This window comes from Oryctolagus cuniculus, chromosome 5 (genome assembly GCF_964237555.1).
Source record: "Oryctolagus cuniculus chromosome 5, mOryCun1.1, whole genome shotgun sequence".
Taxonomy (NCBI): Eukaryota; Metazoa; Chordata; class Mammalia; order Lagomorpha; family Leporidae; genus Oryctolagus; species Oryctolagus cuniculus.
Window position 1 is genome coordinate 167,322,800 of NC_091436.1, and position 22,980 is coordinate 167,345,779.

Genomic DNA, 22,980 nt, shown 5'->3' on the forward strand with positions numbered 1-22,980 from the left:
ATCACATCAGTTCCGGCGAGGAGCCTGCTTCTGCTTGTGCGGCTCCATCTGCAATTATTGACAGGAAGTTAACGGACAGAGTAGATCTAGCTTTGTATTGAAGCTACACTGTCAAAAACGAACTTGCATATTGTGTAACCCGGAGGGAAGCAATTTTTGCACTTTATTTTAAAAAGACTTATTATTTACTTATTTGAAAGGCAGACTGACAGAGAGAGAGAGAGAGAGAGAGTGAGAAAGATCTTGCATCCATCTGTTGGCTCACTCTCCAAATGGCTTCAGTAGCTGGGGCTGGGCTAGGCTGAAGCCAGGAGCCCAGAGCTCCACCCAGGTCTCCCACGGGGGTGTCAGGGGCCATCGTCTGCAGCTTTCTCAGGCAAATTAGTGGGTATCCAGATAGGAAGCAGAGCCCCCAGGACTTGAACTGATTCTCCAATATGGGATGCTGGTGGCTTAACTCACTGAGCCACAACACCAGTCCCCACTACTTCATATTTTAACTACATACTATAGCCTCCACCCTAGTGGGGAATAGTACTGAACCCCATGTATGCTGTTTTATCCTATACATTCATACCTGTGATAAAGATGAATTTATGAATTAGGCCCAGGAAGAGATTAACGATCACTAATAATAAAACAGAATGGTTGATACAATACACCATAGTAAAACTTCTGTGAATGTGGTCTCTCTGTGTGTCTCCCTCAGAATAGCTTATTGTGCTGTACTGACCACAGCCAACCTCAGGTCACTGAAAGAGTGGGAAGTGAACCAGTGGACAAGGGAAATTACTGTATTTGCTAATGATTGGAGCCGAGAAGCTTCCGTTTAAACTCGCCTTTATAAAAACGTAACCCCCGGTGAGTTAGCAAATGCCTAGTTCTAATGCTGAATCCATACCCTGACTCAGTTTGTATTGTTTTCTATTTTGGGCGCTGTTTACCACAGCCCAGTACGGCATCTTGGATAATAAAGTGGCTCGCCTTGCTGCCTAGAGGCAACTTTTCACTGAGGTGACAGGCCTGGGGTCTTCCTGGGCTGCGGGGTGAGTCACCTGCAGTCGGCATTTGGATTCCCGCTCCCCACGTTCTCAGAGTCCTCTTTGTCTTTGACACATGTTCAACAGTGGGGCACAGGGACTCACCCCAGAGCTGCAGCCACTGACAAAAGAGCCCTTGAGGTTTTTCTGTTTGCAAATGTGAAGGTAGACAAAATGACAAGTCTTGAACACAAGAACTGTGCACCCGCGGGAGCAAAGAGGGCAGAGAAGTAACTGCATATACATCTTTCTGCAGAGTTAGAGGAACTGGCACGCCAAGTGGCTATGAGGAAAGCTCATGGTGGTTAAGGGGGCAGAACTAAGGGTTTCCCTCTCTCCTCTGCAGCGTGGATGGCGGGGAACTGTTTGACCGCATCATTGATGAAAACTACAACCTGACGGAGCTGGACACCATCCTGTTTGTCAAGCAGATATGTGAGGGCATCAGGCACATGCATCAGATGTACATTCTGCACTTGGACCTGAAGGTACAGCAAGTCTTCAATGTCACGGACTCTGTAGCTTCTTGGGCCCTCACCCATGGGGATCCTGTGTCCCACCAGCTCAAGACATCTGTGGTGTCCCTGGCTATGTTTTCAGGAATGAATAACAACTGGGTTTCTTAACTTCATCTCCTCATTCTCAACTTTTCTCGCCCCCTTAGATTTGTATGTCTTGTCCTTAGAGGTTACTATTCGGATTCTTGTGATCAGCATGTGTTAAAGAGCTCAACCTGAGCCGGTGCCGTGGCTCACTAGGCTAATCCTCCGCCTGCGGCGCCGGCACACCGGGTTCTAGTCCTGGTCGGGGCTCTGGATTCTGTCCCAGCTGCCCCTCTTCCAGGCCAGCTCTCTGCTGTGGCCAGGGAGTGCAGTGAAGGATGGCCCAAGTGCTTGGGCCCTGCATCCCATGGGAGTCCAGGAGAAGCACCTGGCTCCTGTCATCGGATCAGCGTGGTGCGCCGGCCGCAGCGCGCCAGCTGTGGCGGTCATTGGAGGGTGAACCAACGGCAAAGGAAGACCTTTCTCTCTGTCTCTCTCTTTCACTGTCCACTCTGCCTGTCAAAAAAAAAAAACAAAAACAAAAACAAAAACAAAAACAAACAAACAAAAAAAAACAAACTCAACCTGGTGGAAGGTTTGCTTTAAAGTTTAGAATTAAAACCACCACCACCACCATGGTATCCTTCTCATGAGCAAGACAAATCATTGGGTGGATTTTAGCCAACTCAGGATTCCCTGGTGGTAGCCAACCTTTCTGGATCTCCAAGAATCCCCAAGGTCCTCCTGAAGTCTTTCAGGAAAGTCTGGACTTTGGGATCTGGTCTCTGTGGGCGTGGTGCAGCATGGAGCAGACGCCAGACGGGAGGGAATACAGAGCAGCTAGAGGGTGGGCGGGGCGGGAGTGCTGGGGAGCAGAGGGTGTGGGCAGGGGGTGCCATGCTGGAAATTTTGGACCGCACACGAGAGAAGCAAGTTGCCTTCCTTTCTTCTTGTGTTCATGGCTCTTGCTGTCCCCCTTTAAAGATCTATTTATTTATTTGAAAGGCCGAATTACTGGGGGCAAGGAGATTTTCCCACCTGCTGGTTTACTCCCCAGATGGTCCCAACAACTGGAGCTGGTTTGAGTTGAAGCCAGGAGCCTGGAACTCTGTCAGGGTCGCCCAAGTAGATGCAGGGGCCCATCACTTGGTCATCTTCTGTGCTTTCCCAGGCATATTAGCAGGGAGCGCGATCAGAAGCAGAACAGCTGGTACTCTCATTATGAAGTTCTTAGTATTGGACTCCAGACAGTCCTAGATACAACCAAGAAAAAACCCAGGCCCCCAAGCCATGATCAAATCGAACACTGGGGCTAAGCAGTCTAAAGTATATCTTCTTGTGTGGCTCCATCATTTTCTCATTTCCCTGTCTGTAGAGCATGTCAGTGAGATAAAATATACCCTCCACATAATATACCAACTATTGCAAATCACCAGGGGTCGTGCAGCTAAATAAATTCAGCCTCCTTAAATAGGTTTCCATGGGCCTCTCTTCCTCCAGCTTTGCTCCTCTCACTGTCTTGATTTATGGGCACTGCTTTTCCCATCCACTGTGGAGCAAGAGACGAGTGGGGAAGTGGGATATAAAATGACCAAGTTGGAGGTTAAAAATCATTAGCAAAGCCCTTAGCTATGAACTGAGTTTGATAATGCCTATTTTCGTGGAATGTTTCCATTGAGTGTAGATATTCCACAGATATCCCTACAGGGATTTCATTGGCAGCTGGAGATGGGGAGCCGACCTATCCTAAGCCAGCTGACTCTGCCTGTGGCTTCATAATGTTGACTGAGAATTTGCAAAGGGTTATTTTAGCTAAGGCCTATATGTAAAGATAATGCTGAAGATGACGGCTGGATGAGCCGGTAAGGACCCAGCTTTTCAGAAAGCTCCTTGGAAGGAAAAGGGCCAAAAATATTAAAAGTGCTTGTTCTTATGTGGGGGAAATTATAGGTGACTTAAAAAAGGTCTCTTTTATGTTTTTCTGTTTTGCAAACTTTATTCTTGGTTTTCGTAACCGTGAAACATGAACTTTGGGGAATGCCCTCAGAGGTGTTTCTTTGCATTCTGCAAACCAATTTTTGGATGTCATTGTGTTCTTGGACAACTAATGGCTTTGTGCATGATCGATCAGTTATTTAAGCATGAAACCAACTGTTCTTACATAGCACCCACTATGTCTGTATAAAATGACTTTTACTCCCCAACATCTGGTTTAGAGATATTTTAGAAAAAGTCTTCCAAAGACACTATACTCAATCAAATGGACTATTGAATATTGATTAAGGAGACACTATATCATTTCATAAACTGTGGCTGAGTTTCTCATCTGAACCTCTTCTCCAGAAAGGTGTGGGAGGCGGAAGCCAAGATCCTACCTAAAGATGAGGAAACGGAGCCTTGAACATTCAGTGACTTGGCTGATTCCCTGCCCCAGTTCTTAGGGAAGAGTGTTGGGACCAACATTGGAGAGTTCTTGGCTTTTCTTTGAAAGATTTATTTCTCTTTCATGGGTGACTTTGACTTTAAATCAAATCCCATATTCTTCCCAGGCCACAGTTTCTCTCTCCCACTGATGTAGGAACATGTGTAACACATTCTGTGAACACTGAACAGTGGTGCTACAGCCTCCTTTTCTCCCCCGTTCCGTCCCAAGAGTGGTTCACCAGCAAGGTGAAGTCTCACCCAAGTCGAACACCAAAGGGACACTTAGTCAAGGGTTTTGGGCATCAAGACGAGGCACAGCAGAACCCCGGAACTGCACGGACTGCAGAACGACCAGGAGAGGAAAATTTGCCTTTCATAGGAGGGCTTCCTCATAGACCGAGCACGAAGGGGACATCGAGAGGTCGAGAATGTTTGGGTTATATTGCATGCTCAGAGTGGTTGCTCAAATGAATCAGGCCCTTTCTCCTGGAACTCATAAATCTTTGGAAGAAGTCCTCTTCCAAAAAGGAGAAATTCATACTTAATAATTTTCTGGAGGCAGATGGCGAACTCTGAGTGGGGCCCTGCCAGTTCATCTGCAGTGTCCCAGAGCAGCCTCTTTTCTTCTTTCCCTCCAGAAGGCCTCTGCCTGAACTCAGGCATTATGGTAACTGCAAAACCCGTGGAGTGGGACAGGCAGGGTAATGCAAGGCTGGCAGGGTACCCACAACCTCATCCACCACATAATTAAAGGAGAAAATACCCACGCAGACAAGCCAGTCCCCAAGTGAGAGGCCTGATATGTTTTTCCTGAGTACCGTTGTATTTTTAGTTGTGGTTCAAGGACAATTTGACTGAAGGATGGTTGTTTTCATTGCTAATGTGTCTCTTTCTCCCGGCAGCCTGAGAATATCCTGTGTGTGAATCGGGATGCTAAGCAAATAAAAATTATTGATTTTGGATTGGCAAGAAGGTAAGTCTACTCGGGCATAGGTGTGTGAATGGAGTTATGGGAAGTGATAGATGCACTTTCTTAGCAAAGATAAATCTGATACACCCCTTGGGTTTCATGCCCTCATTCAGAAGTAATCTAGCAAAAATTGTGTCCAACCTTACCTCGCTGAATTTGAGATTGGAGTGCTTAGAGGTTTCTAGAACACATGCAACAGTGGGTTTACTATGCCAGGAGCCATTTGTTTCACATTTGGAAGAGTTGGTCTTTGCCTTTTCTATGTGCTTCATTTGTAAAGAGAAGACTTACTCAGAGAACAGTAATCGTGTAAACAATATGGAGAAGGGTCCTGGCCCACGTTGAGCCAGGAGCAAAGAGTTCAACAGGGACCCACGAACAAGTCAGCACATTGGACACAGGTGGAAAGGACGTGGTAGACTATGGGAGCATTTTGCTTATTCATTAATATTGACTTGTTGGCACCATCTGCATGTCAAGGACCCCATCAGCTTTGCTTTTGTCACGGACAGTTATTCAGACATTCTAAGTGTTCAGTGTGTCTCTGCCCACAATTCTTTCAGATTATTAAGGTTTCAGAGTATGAAGCGTGACTCTGAAAACCCCTGGGACTTCCGTACAAGCTGCGTGGAGTGCATCATTTCAGTGTTCACCAGTTCTGATTCTCAACCAACACTCTCCATTTCTCCACTGTGTCTCTTAAATTTCAGATACAAACCCAGGGAGAAGCTCAAGGTGAACTTTGGGACCCCAGAATTTCTCGCCCCCGAAGTCGTGAACTATGATTTTGTTTCCTTTCCCACGGACATGTGGAGTGTGGGGGTCATCGCCTACATGTTGTAAGCAGTTCTCTCTCTGACATTCGTTCACAATCTCCATGCCTATTCTAAGAGGCTTGGCTATGTAAAATCCCTAATTTAGATCTTTTAAGAATGAGCATCAGGGCTGGCATTGTGGCACAGCAGGTCAAACAGCCATCTCTGATACCCGCATGCCATATGGGCTCTGGTTCGTGACCCAGCTGCTCCACTTCCAATCCAGCTTCCTGTTAATGTACCTGAGAAAGCAGCAGATGACGGCCCAAGTGCTTGTGCTCATTCCACTCACATAGTCTCCTGTGTTGCTGGCTCCTGGCTTTAGACCCCCTCACCCCCTGCCCGCTATTGTGCCTTTCAAATAGATGAAATCTTTAGAAAAAATAAAAATAAGTGTCACTGTGCTGTGTTCAGCTGGTTTATAGGTTCTATTGAATGCTGCGGATGAACACACTTCATCTGAGAAAGTAAATGGCTGTGCTTTTCACCAATCACTTGGACTCCCAGGAAACCACTAAAGCCCGGAAAGCAATTCTAAAAGACAAAAGCTCATGTTCTGATGGCCTCATCCTAAGGGGGGGCCTTCCTGGTGTTCCCCATCTGAGCTGGTGACAGCACTTGCCAGCTGTAAGACGCTGTATTTTTCAAGAAGATTTATTTATTTGAAAAGCAGAGCCTCTCTCACACACACAGACACACATGCACACAGGTATTCTATCCACTGGCTCACTCCCCAAAATGGTCACAACAGCCGGGGCTGGGCCAGGCTGAAGCTGAGAGCCTGCAACTCCATCCGGGCTTCCCAGGTGAGTGGCAGAGCCTGCCTGAGCCACACTCTGCAGCTTTCCCAGGCATATTAGCAAGAAGCTGGAGTGGGCGGAGCAGCGGGGACTCGATATGGGACGCCAGCGTTGCAGTGGTGTCTTAGCCGCTGCGCCCCATGCCCGGCCTCCTGAGAATGCTTTGCAGAGGAAGCTGTGCTGCCCTTTGGGATTCTGGTTTGAGGGCAGCTGCTGTCCTCATTGCTGTGGGTGCCTCCTAGGCACTGGGCATTGTCTCGATCAGGATAGCATAGAATTCTGCTTCATTATTGGACTACTTTCCTTCTCTCACTCTTAAATGACAGAACCAAAAACAGCCTGTCTATAAGGATCTGAGGCTTTTTTTTTTTTTTTTTTTTTTTTTTTGACAGGCAGAGTGGACAGTGAGAGAGAGAGACAGAGAGAAAGGTCTTCCTTTGCCGTTGGTTCACCCTCCAATGGCTGCCGCGGCCGGCGCGCTGCGGCCGGCGCACCGCGCTGATCCGATGGCAGGAGCCAGGAGCCAGGTGCTTTTCCTGGTCTCCCATGGGGTGCAGGGCCCAAGCACCTGGGCCATCCTCCACTGCACTCCCTGGCCACAGCAGAGGGCTGGCCTGGAAGAGGGGCAACCGGGACAGAATCCGGCGCCCCGACCGGGACTAGAACCCGGTGTGCCGGCGCCGCTAGGCGGAGGATTAGCCTAGTGAGCCGCGGCGCCGGCCGGATCTGAGGCTTTTTTAAAAATTGCTGTCTCTGAATCCCATGTGCCGTAGGCTCAGCGGTCTGTCGCCTTTCCTGGGAGACAACGACGCGGAGACGCTGAACAACATCCTGGCCTGCAGGTGGGACCTGGAGGACGAGGAGTTCCAGGACGTCTCCGAGGAGGCGCGGGAGTTCATCTCCAAGCTTCTGATCAAGGAGAAGAGGTATCCACGTGGGTCCTGCACGCGAGGAGCAGGCCTCGCAGGGCTCAGTCCCTTGCTGACATGTACGATGTGTGCCTAGTAGAGCGTCGCAGAGATCTTGCTGACATCTGAGAGCTCAGACTGCTTCCGTGGGGCTCCAGCGGGGCTCCAGAAACGCCGTCCTGCCTTCCGTGACGAAGTCCTGGCAGTCACGGACCCCTGCGGAGCCTCTGTTGACTCAGCCTGAAAATGAAGGGTTTGGGCTAAGTTATTTCTACTACCCTCACACCTTCGCAAAGCACGCACATGGCTCCTTCAGCTGGACACTTAGCTAGCGTGTTATTTGCAAACCTACTCTGCGCCAGACCACACTAAGTGCTTTAGAGACAGCGTCTATTTTAACCACCACCCCCAGCTCCCAATTTCATGAGGTAGAAATGATGTTTATTACTGTCTTGCGGATGGGACTCTAAGTATTTTCCCACGAGCACATTGCCAGTAAATGGCACAATGGATACGCAAACCCTTGTCAGGCTTCCCTAAGGGCCACACACTAACTGTTATGTGTTACATGGCCTTTTATGTTCTCTCTCACCAAACCTGTACAATTCAAAATGCGCTGGATGAACAGTGGCATTGAAATAGGCGGGGGTTGCATTTTAGAATAATGGTGGGGGAAGGGCATGGTGATTACCTCGTCACTGCTTCCAGTGGCTTTATACCAAAACCATAAACAGTATTTGAGATTTTTCAGGGCTAGTATATGAGGTACATTTAAAAAATTTATCGAAAAAGAGAATTATGGAAAAAAGATATGCTGAATTTAAAAAACCTTTGTACCCAAATAAGATTCATTTCAGAGGCAGAGCTACAGAGAGAGGGAGAGACAGATAGTCTTCCATCTGCTGGCTTACTCCTAAATGCCCACAATGGCTGGAGCTGGGCTGTTCTGAAACCAGGAGCCAGGAGTTTCTACAGCATCTCCCCGGCAGGTGCAGGGGCCCAAGGACTTGATCATCTTCCACTGCTTCCCTGGGCCATCAGCAAGGAGCTGAATAGGAAATGGAACAGTCTGGACTTGGACTGGTGCCCGCATGGGACTCCAGTGCCACAGGCAGAGGCTTTATCACTACACCACAGCCCCGGCCCCAAGGTTTATCTTCTAATTTCACTTTTCCTTTTTTTAATATTTATTTTATTTGAAAGGCAGAGTTATATATATCGAGAGAGACAGAGAGAGAGAGAGAGACAGAAAGATCTTCCATCCACTGGTTCATTCCCCAGATGGCCATAAGATCAAGGCTGGGCCAGCCAAAGCCAGGAGCCAGGAGCTTCATCTAAGTCTCCCACATGGGTGCAGGGGCTTGAGTACTTGGGCCATCTTCCACTGCTTTCCCAGGTGCATTAGCAGAGAGCTGGATCAGAAGTGGAGGAGCTAGGGCTTGAACCGGTTTACACATGGGATTCTGGTGTTCTAGGCGATGGCTTAAACCACTGCACCACAATGCTGACCCCTTAATTTCATTCTCCCACACACTTTTCCAAGTTCCCTCATACAACACAAAAAAAAAAAAAGAGCCAGAACTGAGTTTCTAAAAGGCAAAGAGGGCTTAGTCAGGCTAGGAGTGTCAGTCTGGGTGGTAGGGAGTGATTTGGAAGTAGTGGGTTTTCTTTGTCTTTCATAATGGGAAGACATGGTAACGGGTGAAGTGATTGTTACGAGTTGCACATGGCTCTGTCCCAGGCGGTGAGCAGATGGGAAATGTGAACCCTGTCACATCTTTGGAGAGTGAGAAATCCACTTGATGGAGAGCCTGTTTTACATGCACACTCCTCTGTGATACCCGATGGAAACTCCAGGTCACACTGGGTGTGTGGGTATTACCACGATTAGTGTACAGTGAGCAAACAGAAAGCGAGAGCAGTAGAGCAGTCGGTCAACACCAAGGACATGTGAAAGCAGGCCTGCTGGACCCCAGCCCTGTGCCCTGCCCGCTCCTTCAACCTGAGGGCGCCACTGAAGCCATTCGAGTAGAGCAGAAGAGGTGTGGTCTTTGACTCAATTCTGGCCTGACTAAGGCCAAGCCAGATATCACTATCGTAGCTTGTACTTCCGGGGCACAAAAATGTACCGAAACATTATTAAAAGTTTAATTATGAGTGTAATGTTACTGTTCTCTTTGTAATAGTCTCTCAGACTATTACAAAGAGTACAGGAATGGGCCGGCGCCACGGCTCACTAGGCTAATCCTCCGCCTGCGGTGCCGGCACACAGGGTTCTAGTCCCGGTCGGGGCGCCGGATTCTGTCCCGGTTGCCCCTCTTCCAGGCCAGCTCTCTGCTGTGGCCCGTGAGTGCAGTGGAGGATGGCCCAAGTGCTTGGGCCCTGCACCCCATGGGAGACCAGGAGAAGCACCTGGCTCCTGCCTTCGGATCAGCGCGGTGCGCCAGCTGCAACGCTCTGGCCGCGGTGGCCATTGGAGGGTGAACCAACGGCAAAGGAAGACCTTTCTCTCTGTCTCTTTCTCTCACTGTCCACTCTGCCTGTCAAAAAAAAAAAAAAAAAAAAAAGAGTACGGGAATGGTCATTTTTCAGTACTGTCAGCTGTTGAAATGCTTTGGGGAGTCAATATGGAGAATTGATCACATTAACAAAAGCACTCATGCAACAGACATTGGCGGTCAAGAGTTTTTTTCTTTGTTTCTTTGTTTCCAAAAATTACCTCTGCTTGCACGGGGTCCTGGAAGGGGGTGTTATCAGCACGCTGGCTGCAGTAGGACTAGGGCTGTCTCAGGTCTCCAGCTTAAACATCCGGCGTCTGCTGAGGGCGCGCGCTGACGCAGACCTACACGGAAGCCTCTCGGCTGCTGGAGCTCCCTGCTTGGCATCTTCAGAAGCACCAGGCTTCAGTTTCTCACTCACTTGTCAGAAGCACCAGGCTTCAGTTTCTCACTCACTTGCAGTGTTTGTTTGGAAAGGTCACTTGGTTGATGTGGGACTTGTTTGCACACCAAACGAGTTTACAAAACATAGCATTAGGGTGCAATAGGATCTTTATGATTGTCTAAGGATGCCATTTCTTCATAAAGGTACCTACAGTACTTTCTCTATCTAACGCTTCAAAAGTCCTTGCTTCAAAAGTTAGTAATATTTGTTGTACATTTCAATACACAAATGCTTTGGAATCACTCTAGCATTTTGTTCTTAACCATTTGTTAATCTATCCATTTAACTGACTGTCGGGGTTCTTGGATTTATGAAGCTTACATGTTCTGTCCCAGGAATGGTTTCCTGTGTTTGAACGAAGATGTCTGTTTATTCACAGGAGTGTCAATGCTTTGTCTTGCGTACCTTACCCTGCTGCTACCCTTCCTGAATTTCATGGTAGCCATTGCCATCAGTGATAGCACACGAGCCAGAGAAGCAGGCTTGTCTGTGGGTTTGCACTTGGCCTCTGGTCTGCTGAAGAGAGAGGCCAGACTTGAGGCTCAGTGGCAGGCGCATCCTTATTTGCTGCTCCTAATAACAATCTTCTGGATTTCCCTCTAGTTGGAGGATAAGCGCGAGTGAAGCTCTCAAGCACCCTTGGTTGTCAGACCACAAGCTCCACGCCAGGCTCAGTGCCCAGGTGACCACGCCTTCTTCTTTCTCCTCTTCTTTCCTTGTCTTTTGATGAGCTGATGCCAGCCAGAGTCCCATTAACCCTAAGTGAAGAAGTGCTTTCTCATAGCTTTCAATCTTGTGTTTGTGTTAAATTGCTTAAAATGCTTTCATAGAGCAGTTCATATTTTTTTAAAATGCCAATATTATTTGTATATGTTTAGTAGAGTGTTATTTTCACCTTCACTGGTTATCTTTATTTTCAAATCATCATACTCACTATAAATGAGTCACAGCTTTGTGGTATGTGAACACACTTACACACATGTGTGAGGGCTCTTCACAAAGTTCTCAGACAGTGAATAGCATGAAAAAACTGCATGGGTCTGAAAATGCTCTGTACCAAAATAAACATCCCTTTTCAAAAGATTGATAGATTGATTTGAAAGGCAGAATGAGCCGGCGCCACGGCTCACTAGGCTAATCCTCCACCTTGCAGCACCAGCACACCGGGTTCTAGTCCCCGTTGGGGCGCCGGATTCTGTCCCGGTTGCCCCTCTTCCAGGCCAGCTCTCTGCTGTGGCCCGGGAGTGCAGTGGAGGATGGCCCAAGTGCTTGGGCCCTGCACCCCATGGGAGACCAGGAGAAGCACCTGGCTCCTGCCTTTGGATCTGCGCGGTGCGCCCGCCACGGCGGCCATTGGAGGGTGAACCAAAGGAAAAGGAAGACCTTTCTCTCTCTCTCTCTCTCTCTTTCTCACTGTCCACTCTGCCTGTCAAAAAAAAAAAAGAAAAAGGCAGAATGACACACAGAGGGAGAAAGAGAGAGAGAGAGAGAGAGAGAGAGTTCTTTCATCCACTGGTTCACTCCCTCAAACGGCTCCCACTCCTGGGTCTGGGCCAGGCCAAAGCCAGGAGCCTGGAACGCCATCCTAGTCGCCCACATGGGCAGCGGGGGGCCAGGCACTTGGACCATCATCTACTGCCTTCCCAAGCACATTAGCTGGGAGCTGGATCAGGAGCAGGGTAGCTGGGACTGGGGTGCAGGCGTCACAATTGATGGTTTAACGTTCTGTGCAACACATTTGCCCTGATAAACTTACCTTGCCATTTCATTTTTCATAAAATTTTTGAAGGACCCTCGTGTGTAGCCTAGGGTATACAAGCATAAAAAGCACTGGAAAGTCTAGACGAATATACATTTGAGAGAAGTTAGAGCTCTAAGCTCTGTTGACCTGTTTTGGCCTGCTCAAGGCATCAAGTCTTCACTCCAGCACTGAGCTTGGACAAGATGCCATACAGGTATTTGTGAAGGAGACTTTTAGTAGAGTCTGAGGGCCGCAGTGTTTGTGGCGCTCCAGGGAGCCCCATTCTGTGGTAACCTCTTACAGTGACTTTGCACCTGCTCCCATTGATGTCACTGCTCTCTCACTTCTGTCTGCACCAACTTGCCCCCTAAGCCTCAGATCCTTCGATTCAGACCCAGCTGAGTAGTGTGTTTCCACTTGGACCTTCCAAGCCCTAAACAAGCTCGGCTCCCCACACCTCCCCTCAGCGCCCCCTCCCGCTTCCTCGGGCCGGGCCAAGGATGCCCCTGGGCAGCCTCAACAGACCTTGCATCTTCCTTGTTTCCTACCTCTCCTTCCATCCCCCCTCCCCAGCTCATATTTCACGTATCCCCAAGTTCCTTATTCGTCTGGAATCTGTCCACTCCGTGGTTCCAACTCCATGGTTTTCCTGGTCTGGGACGTCTGTTCCCCAAATCACTGCCATCACCTCCCTAACCAGCCTCTTTGCCTTCTTCATGTCGTTTCCATCCAAGTAATTGTGGATTACAGAACGGACACAGAAGCAGATGTGTAGCACACAGGTCTCTACCACATACTTGGGATGGCCAGCCAGGTGCACACACAGGCTCACCGGGGGCGCAGCTCCCACGGGTTCCACGAGGGTGGCACTGCCGCAGCCCGGCACGTACGAGCCTGCCACACATTCATTTCTCCCACCTTTTCTTCCCCACTCCCTGGGGTTTCCGAGTGGAACTTTTCCCCTGACCAACAAACCCTGGAGTGACTGTGCTTCAGGTACTCATTTTTTCCACATCCAGCGTTTATTGAAATTAACTCTACTTCTAAATCCAGCACCAGAACCAAGTTGTATTTGTGTCTGAATATACCCTTGCTTGATAATTGGCACTGATGTCAAGCAAAAATAGGCTTATTACCTAGCTGGTGCCTCACCCAGACGGCATAAGCTGCTTATTAGGGTGACCAGCCTATTTTAGGCCCATTCTCCACCAACGTGTTTTTATCCGAGCTTATTGGTGTCCAGATACACTTTGACGTGGCAGGACAATATAGAAACCACAGTAGAGAATTAATGACATTGTACAGCCTAAAAAATATTTTACAATATTTTTAAAACCATATAACGACAACCAAAAAATCACCTTTTTTGTTATTCTACCTAACTGCTAGTGGATATTTCAAGAGTGATGACAATTAAAGAAGTAAATTCTGTTGTAAAAATCTGGTTATCATTAAAGTTATAATTATGTAACATGGTGCCAGGCCCTGTTCCAGTACATTACAAAAGTTAACTCACGGAATCTTCATACCAAGCCTCGAGGCAGGCACTGTTATTGTCGCCATCCATAGATGAAGACACAGGATGAGGGTGACGGTCTGGCCTCTGCTGGTGGACGGGGCTTGAACGAAGTTTCCAGAACATTCTTTTTCTGTGCTACTGAAAACCAATATCCAGACTTAATGTTTTATATTTTCTTTATTTATTTTGTTTTTAAAGATTTAGTTATTTACTTGAAAGACAGAGTTACAGAGAGAGAGAGAGAGAGATCTTCTGTTGTGTGATGGTTCACTCCCCAAATGGCCGCAACGGCAGGAGCTGGGCCAGGAGCCAGGAGCTTCTTCTGGGTCTCCTGTGTGAATGCAGGGGCCCACGCACCATCTTCCACTGCTTTCCCAAGCCATTAGCAGGGAGATGAATCTGAAGTGGAGCAACCAGGAGTAGAACCAGCACCATATGGGGGCTAGCTCTGCAGGGAGTGTTTCATATTTTCAGCGAACTGCACATTGAGTACCCCTCATTCGGGATGCTCAGGACCAGAAGTGTTGCGGATCTCAGAATATTTGCACATACAAATTGTGCACATACACAATGAGATCCTGTGGGGATGGGCCCCAAGTCTAAGCATCAAATTCCTTTATGAATCATATTAACTACCCATCCCTGAAGGCTTCTTACACAGTATCGTTCGTGCTCCTGTGTTGACCCTGTGCCGGTTTTCATTCTGTAAGTCAGGAAGTGATAGAAACAGTTGTCCTCCTTCTCAAAATGTCTTCTGGTTTTCCTAGAAAAAGAAGAAGCCGCATTGCAGCTCTGATTCCCAGAACCTGTGACCAAAGAGTCTACGGTGGATGCCCGTTTGAAAGGTTGGTACCAGGGCTGTCTCTGTGCAAGCCCTGAGAGAAGGGCGTGTGGAAGGACTTGCACTTGAGCTTGCACAGGCTGTGGGAGGCTGGCAGCGTTTCTGCTGAGGCAGAGGCCCTGACATCAGACTGCTGTGTTTCCCCCCGAATCTGCCCTTTCCTGATGTGTGGGTTGGGAATGGTCTCACTCCCTAGCTTGCTGTGTGGCTCCTGTGAGATACTGAGCCAAAGCCCCGAGCCCAGGGCCTGGGACACTGAAGCACTCAGTAGCCAGCTCAGGAGGCATGACACTGGCCTAGGTCGCCCTTACAATCGGTGAGCGCAGAGGAAGACATACTCCCTTTGTACAGACGGGAAAACTGAGGTTCAGAAGCTACAGCCTGCATTCACCTCTCCCCTGAGCTGCCTCCCGGCCTTGGCTCGGCCTCCGATCCCAGAAAGCACCACTCCCGACCAGCCCAGATGTGCATTCTCTTCTATCTACCCCACTTAGAGTTTTGTCAGAATTCCTAAGAGATGGTCTTACACACGAATGCCTCCGTTCAGATCCACAGTCCAGACTGTTGCATGCCCTAGACGGCAGGACATCAGTGTACTTTTATGGGGGACCTTTAGCAGCCCCCAACATTTATGTCCTTGCTGGGCGATCACTGACCTTCCGGTCATCCAGCTCCCCTACTCTTGGGCCATAAGTCCATGGTCACTTGTGCAGTTCACTTGTAACCACTGGGCAGGATTTATGACTTGTGAGTCGGCGACTTGCTGCCCACTGGTCCTAATCCTTTATTCTGATCTGTGTTTTTCTGAGTCTGAGGTTTCTGCTTGACTTTCTGACTGTGTGTATTCCTGTAAGCGGCCTTGAAGCTTTTGTAGAACAAGATGAGGTAGAAAGAAATCAGTCTATCATAATGGGCGGGAACAATGTGAGCAAAAACCCTTGGGCTTTAGGGGAAGGCTCACTTGCTTAGCCTATCCTTTGTTTGGAAATCTACAAAACATTAACAGCAAGGCCCATGTGCTTTTCTATTTACAAAGACTGTTCTTTTTTTGTTGCGAATAGTGAGGCCATAAGTTTTGGGAGGAGAAACAGGCCGTGGTGTTCCAAGGACTCTTGTTCTCCTGGGGTCCTGGAGCCCAGGGAGGGTCCTCTGCTTCGAGTCACAGGCAGCGGGCCCATGTCCGCTCCTGCTCTGTCCCCTCCTTCACCCTCTCCCCCAGAAGCAGTTTTGTCCCCAGTACCGCAAAACCCCAAGGGTTTGCCACAAACCACCTTCCCACTGTAAGGCCTGGTGGGAATGGATGCCTGGGTGACAGGGGGGTGCATTCCAGGGCAGGCCGGTCGCCAGGGCCTGGCCAGGGAAGAATGGGGAGGAAATGGCAGTGGGAGGAGACAGAATCTTTCCACACTGCACTTGGCGCTTTGAACCCAGTGTGACAGAGACCGTGGCAGCCCACACAGCGGCAATTAGAGGACAAAGACAGCAGCACTGGAGCTGCTCACGCTGGCACAGTGAGACGTACGCTTTGCAGGAACCGCCGGGCGAGCGCTGTCTGCACTTGGTCACGTCCGCCTCCTGGCACTCACCTGGGCTGGCCGCTTCCTGTTCCAGGGCCACAGAAATCCACCTGGGTCCCGCTGCAGGCCAAGGGAAAATCATTTCAGAACCACAGGATCCGGATGCTTCCTCCTTGATGTTCTTACTTCCTGTTTGTAAATTGAAATGTAAATTTAAGATGCTACTTCTACGTTTAAATAAAAGGGAAAAAGAGATCATCCTTCACCATGACATTCTCTGCCAGCCTAAGAGGAGGGTTTTGGCGAGATACATTATGAGTGAAACCAGACTTGAGATAATATTGATTTTAAAAACCGAGTGGTTGAAGATTATTCCTGTGGAAAAGGAAGAGTTCCAGGCCAAACGAATAAGGCATAATCCACAATGTAAATTGAGGCATATAAATCTCCTGCAATTTGTTAGAGGGTTTTTGATGCATCAAAGAAACGCTTCCCAAATCCAGCCGGTGGCATTCACTGCCGGCCTCCACCCTGACGTCCTGCCCGCCTGGGAGAGACCAGCCCAGGACACCTCTGCATCCACAGAATGGCTGAGGGCAGGGTCCAGGTCGGAGCTGGACAGAGAGCAGATGGGAATACAGTTGCTTCCCCCATCGCTGGCGCCTGTGTTCTCAGATACAACCAGTCAAGGATAGAAAATACTCGAAAAAAGAAGGGGGGCACTTAGCCTACCAGTTAAGACAGCCATATCCCATGTCAGAGCACCTGTGTTTGGGGCAGGCATTTAAGGTGGGAACCAGTCGGTGGGAGCTCGCTCTCTCTCTCTCTCTCTCTCTCAGATAAATGAATGGAATTTTTTTTTTTTTTAAGAGGGGCCAGTGTTGTGGCACAGCAGGTTAAGCCGCCCTCGTGACACTGGCATCCCACAGGGGAGCGCTGGGTTGAGTCCTGGCTGCTCTGCTTCCTCTCCAGCTCCCAGCTAATGTGCCTGGGAAAGCAGCAGAGGATGGCCCAGAGATTGGGCCCCTGCCCCCCTGCAGGGCACCTGGATGGAGTCCCTGGCTCCTGGCTCAGCCTGGCTCAGCTCTTGGCGGTTATGATTATTTGAGGAGTGAACCAGTGGATGGAAGATCTCTCTCTCTCTCTCTTGCTGTTTCTCTGTCACTATGCCTTTCAAATTAATGAAATAAATCTTTAAAAAGGAATGAAGGAAGGGGAGGTACACCCTTGAAGGAAGAGGGGAAGGTAGGAAGGAAGGAAAATGTATTTGGAGACACTTGTGTTTGGCCTTATTCAGACTTTTTTTCTTGTTATTCTCTATTTTTTTTTTTTTTTTTTTGACAGGCAGAGTGGACAGTGAGAGAGAGAAACAGAGAGAGAGAGACAGAGAGAAAGGTCTTCCTTTTCTGTTGGTTCACCCCCAAGTGGCTGCTACGGCCGGTGTGTTGCGGTGGCGCGCTGCGCTGATCTGAAGGCAGGAGCCAGGTGCTTCCTCCTGGTCTCCCATGCAGGTGCAGGGCCCAAGGACTTGGGCTATCCTCCACTGCACTCCTGGGCCACAGCAGAGAGCTGGACTGGAAGAGGGGCAACCGGGACAGAATCCGCAGAGTGGACAGTGAGAGAGAGAGAGAGAGAGAGACAGAGAGAAAGGTCTTCCTTTGCTGTTGGTTCACCCCCAAGTGGCCTCTACAGCCGGTGTGTTGCGGCGGCGTGCTGCGCTGATCTGAAGTCAGGAGCCAGGTGCTTCTCCTGGTCTCCCATGGGGTGCAGGGCCCAAGCACTTGGGCCATCCTCCACTGTACTCCCTGGCCACAGCAGAGAGCTGGACTGGCAACTGGGACAGAATCTGGCGCCCCGACCGGGACTAGAACCCGGGGTGCCAGCGCCACAGGCGGAGGATTAGCCTAGTGAGCCGCGGCGCCGGCCTCTTGTTCTCTAAACAATACATCACCACCACTACTGCATACAGCTTTAGATTGAGTTGGATATTATAACTCGCCTGGGGAGGCTGGGGCAGATTATATGCAAATACAATGCGGTTTTCTGAAAGGGACCTGAGCATTCACAGACTTTGGTGGCCCTGGTGGCCCTGGGCCCAATCCCCTAGGGATAGCAAGGGACAAGTGTATTTCCCAGTGTGCCGTGCAGCCTCACTAGGACTCCAGGATTGAGCTGACCAAGGGATGGGTGGCAGCAGCTTCAGGAACAGCTGTGCTTCAGATGAAACAAAGGGGCCTTGTGCTCTGAGATTGCAAATAGAACAGAAATATCTTGCATCCACTAAAAAAAAAAAAAAAAAAAAAAAAAAAAACCAACTCTGGTAAGCAGTGGAATTGGTCAAGAGGTTTCTGTTTTTTTTTCCTCTCTCACATCCACACATACGTTATTAAAAAAGAAATCAGCTGTGGTTTTCCTAAGGGGCACAACCAACTAATTACAATTTTAAAGTCCTGCTGAATTAACAAGATTCATATTCTGTTTGCTTTGCAGGAAAACGACTGTGGTTGCTGCTGCTTTGAGAAGATTTTTGGAAAAATCAGCAGTTCTGATGCCTTGACCCCTGTGCTGACGGGTGGCCAAAGCTGGGGGGCCCTTTGAACTCGGACTTTGAGTGATTCTCCAAGCTCAAGGGGGATACCCAGCGCTGCAGCCTCCAGGGGCTCACATAGCCCCCCACTCTTTGTTTTTCCTGGTTGACCCTCGTCGGTCGCTGGGGCAGGGCTGCATCGTGTCTGCTGTTTCTCAGACTGCTGGGGAGAGAGCATGGCTGGGGTTCTAACACCTGGAAGATGTATGGACAGGGAGCAAGTGGGGCCCCGTCACCACTCTGTGCCTTTCAAAGGGGTGTTTCGATGGCCAGAAAGAGTCCTCTGTCTGGGACCCCGGGGACACTTGGTCTCTCGGACTTTCTTGATCGAGCCTGGAAAGCGGCTGAAGCTGATGGCGGCCCTTTGGCTTGCTGGTACACAAACCTTTCAGCTCCGAGCCCGGAGGCGGCAGCCTTTGGGTCTCCCATTCATCCTGAACCCTCCCGCGGTTGCTCAGGTTCCTTCCAAGTCGCTGTCCCTACTCTCAACTTCGTCCCGTGCCTTTTCACAGCGCACCTCCTGCCCTCTCCCAGCCGGCAGGCCAGCCGCACGGAACAGCCTGGTTTGAGAGGCGAAGCGACAGCTCTCTGCCTATGGTGTCACTCTAGCGGCACCACCTCGGGGAGGGTGTGAGCAGCCTCGGGCATGTCCTGAAGCCCTGTTGTCCCTGTGAAGGGACAGCTCAGCGCTTGGCGACCAGTGTGGGTGCCCCTGGGAAGTAGCCCTCCCGTTTCTAGGTAAACACAAATGCTCACGGAGGCGCATGTGACTCGGTGGCTGTGATGAAGGAGCAGTCAGAAACCGAAGGCCAGAGGGACTCCCTGTTCAGTTCCCTTTTTGGACACCAGGATGATTTCCAGTCGGGAGCGTCATGTCCTCCAGTTCATGTACCATTTCCCGACAGATCTTTAATGGGGATGTGGGCTCTGCTGTGGCTGGTGAATCGTGCACAGAAAGACACTGGGGCTTGTACAAAGGGAAACGGGCACCGTCTCCTTAGGAGGGAGAAACACGCAAGCCAGGCTGCACACTCCACCCACGCTCGCCACTGTGCGCTCTCCTTTTTCCGTGTCAGATGGCTGCTGTGTTGAGATCAGCTGCAACAATGCCTTTCTGTGTAGCCTCCGGTCACTCTAGGCCACTGCTGTCCTGACAGCCATGGGGGCAGCGAGAGTCTCTCGGTGGCCATTTCACTGAGACCAGATTCTGTTCGCCTCAGCTTTCCCTCATTCCCTCCCACACCCACCTCACGAATTCTTGCAGCCTGCCCAGGGTCAACTACACAGGCGCTGTCTTTATTCTGTTCAATGTAAAGGTAGAGATAGAAGCGACATGTGCAATTCAGTGACAGCCACATGCCAATCTCGGGGTCACACGTACCCCTACAGAACCTACCCCTTCCCAGCCTTCGCACTTATGCTATGATGCGTTTCGATTTTTCATTCTTCCCTTTGGCCGATGCATTTATCCAAGGTTGGTTTCTCATGTTCCTGTTATGTGACTATGCTTCAAATATTTAATTTAGTGCCCTTCAAAAAACTCACACACACACACACACACACACACACACACACAGCCCCAGGACTGAAGTGTTGTATTACTGTGCTATCTTTAGCTAATGCTGTTCATTGAGTCTGGAAAAGTACAAGCCAGTGCCTGCGTTAATACTCAGTCAGACCACAGAGCGCTGGCACGGACTCAAATGCTGAATAGGACACAAGGGTCTGATTTGAAATCTCTCATGGAAGGGTGTTTTCTGTCCTGCCGTGGGGATCCTCCACCCAATCAAACAGGAAATCTCTTGCGTGGTGTGCTGCTCACCTCCAGCTCTGTTCTGGCTCACGTGGGCAGACCAGCTTTCCCCAGGCCCTGCCACGCACGGGCTGCATGGAAGAGGTAGCTTAGAAGGGGCTCTTTGTCAGATTAATCCACCGATGGCCCTGCCATGAGTGGGTGTGAGTTTTCCTTTTTCTCTTTGAGGTTTAGAAAGGAGACCGTACTTTGAAAACAGATCTTGTTTGAATTTGTAGTTAAATTTCCACATTTGGCTGGGAAGGCATCCTTGTGCCAGCAGGGTGCCTTTTTATGAGCGCTGAGGACGGTTCTCCTTGCACAGTTGGTGATTACAGTCTAGGGTTTCGGCGAAATGGGAGATTATCAGTCTCGGGTTCATCCTGTCCCCTCGCTCCACACCCATGAATTGCTGCCGGTATCTGGGCAGACTTGCTGCTCTGATGGGAAAAGGGGGCTTTGCAAAGCCCAGGGATCAAACCAGATGTGAGCATGGGCTCAGAGAAGCTGCGTCTGGCCGGACGGGGGCTGTATCGTGCGTGATCAGTTTTTCCAAGAAGTCGTCAGGGTTGGAGAGTGTATTTCTCCTCCACCCTCTAACAGGGTGATGCGGCTTTGCGCACGAGGGGCCACTGCCCACTGCCTGGAGAGAAATAAACCCCACAAATTATTACGGAGAAAACAGGCCCACGTTCACTCATTTAGAAGACACCAACACCTACCCAGAATCTGGGAGGAAACAGGCTCCTGCCTCTATTTCTTACATTTTTTTTTAAATTGTGGGATTATGTCCTGACCTAACTTGGGAACAGATTTCGAGGTTGAGCTTGGGTAACACACATCTGTAGATGGCCGTGGATTTGTTCTCAGCTGTTTTTGTGTCTGATTTGATATTCATTTGCTTTCCTTCCTTGAAGATGTAAATAAGCATGCTGCCATTGTCAGGGCTTATGTGAATATGTTTTGAAAGATGTGTGAATACTTATATTTTCATTCATTTCATGGAAATTAGTAGAGTGAAAATTTTTTTCTTATTTTAGAATTGAAATATGGATTTTGTCCTAGGGCACTGCGAATCTTGCTCTTCATTCCTGTTTCGTGTGTGCATCTTGTCCCTCTCCTCCCTGACCCTTGCCCAGCCATCCAGCAAGGGTGCCAGCAGGCATGCGTTTGCTTGTTTAGTTTGGGCTGTGGCTCAGTTGATGAACCCTCATTTGGAACATACACTCGTGAAAGCGTAAGGCAGAGGAAGGAAGATTCCCCGGTGGGCTGCAGCCGGGGGGCTCAGTTCACGCTCTGTTCCTGGCCCGTCTGTCACGTGCGTGGGCTGCGACTTCATACCCGTCACAGTATACTCCTGCAAAGCCTTTGTGAGATGAAAACTTCAACTCCAAATGGCAAATTGCTGCGTCCTGGAGGAGAGCGCGTGCCGGACTGACTTGAAGTTGCCGCTGAGTCAGGCCACTCCCTTGGGGGTTGGAGGTCTACAGCCCCCTAGATTAGGAGAGCCGTGTATTGAGGTGTGTTTTGTACGGGCAGTTCCACCTTCCATGAAGGCTGATAACTCGATTCCTGCCACCCACTCAGAACAGCAGGAAACACCGGCGCTGGAGCGTGCTCGTGTTGACGTGTATTTTGCTGTCATCAGCTGACGGACGTCGGATGAGTCCTTCCGATGAGGTTTCTCCACGGAGACAGGAAATGCAAATGACTCGCTGACATCGTGCACATGTTTGATTTCTGAACGTAGCTTCCATCACGTGTACTGCTTTGTCTTATAAAGAGATGTGAGTCACATACTTGTGTTATGTTAAAGAACAAGCATGGACATCATGACTCCTTTGTTAATGGGATTAATTATTCAGTGGAGTAGATTTGCCCCTGCAGTGTAGCCTCACACGTCAATTCCTGTGACACTGAGAACCCAAGGCACCTTCAGGCTCCTCCTTCTTCCAGGGGCTCTGGAGCTGTCCACAGGCCGGCCCCATGGCTGAAGGTGGCTCCCCCACTGGGACACACACGATGCACCCATGCAGTGTTCAGAGGGTTGCTTTTCCCTATCAATACAGAGCTGTCGCCTGAGAGCTGTGTAACGTGTCTCGTGTCAGAACGGCACTGGTAAATGACGAAGGCAATTGTAGCAGCCTGCCTTTGGTGGACTTCCTGAGTCGCTGACTACGCCGTGGGCCCTGAGAAGCATCTGTTCAGGCAACAGGAGACGGTCAGTAGGAAGGGCCATCCCATTACAAGTGGCAACCTTACATTCTGAGCTCTGTGTTGGCCCTGGGGACTGTCCAGGTCCCCTGCTTGCACGTCTGGGACGACATCTAGGCACAGCCAACACTCCTGACTTAGCCCATCAGGGAAGGGAAGTTCTAGGGGTTGTCCCACCAGCACTGGGGTCTCCCAACCCGTCTGGCTTAAGAGGGGCCCACTGGACTCTTCCCTCCTCTACCACAGGCCTGGGGAGGGGTCGTGTTCTCTCCCACAGCAGTTCTGTCCCTCTTTTCCCACTTGAGCCTGTAAGCCAGGTGTTCTGAC

The 22,980-nt window shown here is 49.7% G+C and overlaps 1 protein-coding gene across 12 annotated transcripts in view; it reads left to right on the forward strand.

Moving 5' to 3' along the window:
* The window catches only part of MYLK4 (myosin light chain kinase family member 4), a 116,520-nt gene extending 94,245 nt beyond the window's left edge, over nt 1-22,275 (forward strand). For 10 of the 12 annotated variants that reach the window (XM_017350515.3, XM_051855898.2, XM_008274290.4 and 7 more), the window contains 7 exons: nt 1,387-1,528; nt 4,909-4,979; nt 5,687-5,815; nt 7,365-7,517; nt 11,046-11,124; nt 14,470-14,547; nt 18,551-22,275. In XM_017350515.3, coding sequence (XP_017206004.1) covers nt 1,387-1,528; nt 4,909-4,979; nt 5,687-5,815; nt 7,365-7,517; nt 11,046-11,124; nt 14,470-14,514 — 619 coding nt within the window. In that variant the 3' untranslated portion in view covers nt 14,515-14,547; nt 18,551-22,275. Of the gene's footprint in view, nt 1-709; nt 862-1,386; nt 1,529-4,908; nt 4,980-5,686; nt 5,816-7,364; nt 7,518-11,045; nt 11,125-14,469; nt 14,548-18,550 lie in introns of all 12 variants that reach the window. The other 2 variants (XR_011388854.1, XR_011388855.1) reach the window with 1 other exon arrangement.
* Nucleotides 22,276-22,980: the final 705 nt, after the last annotated feature.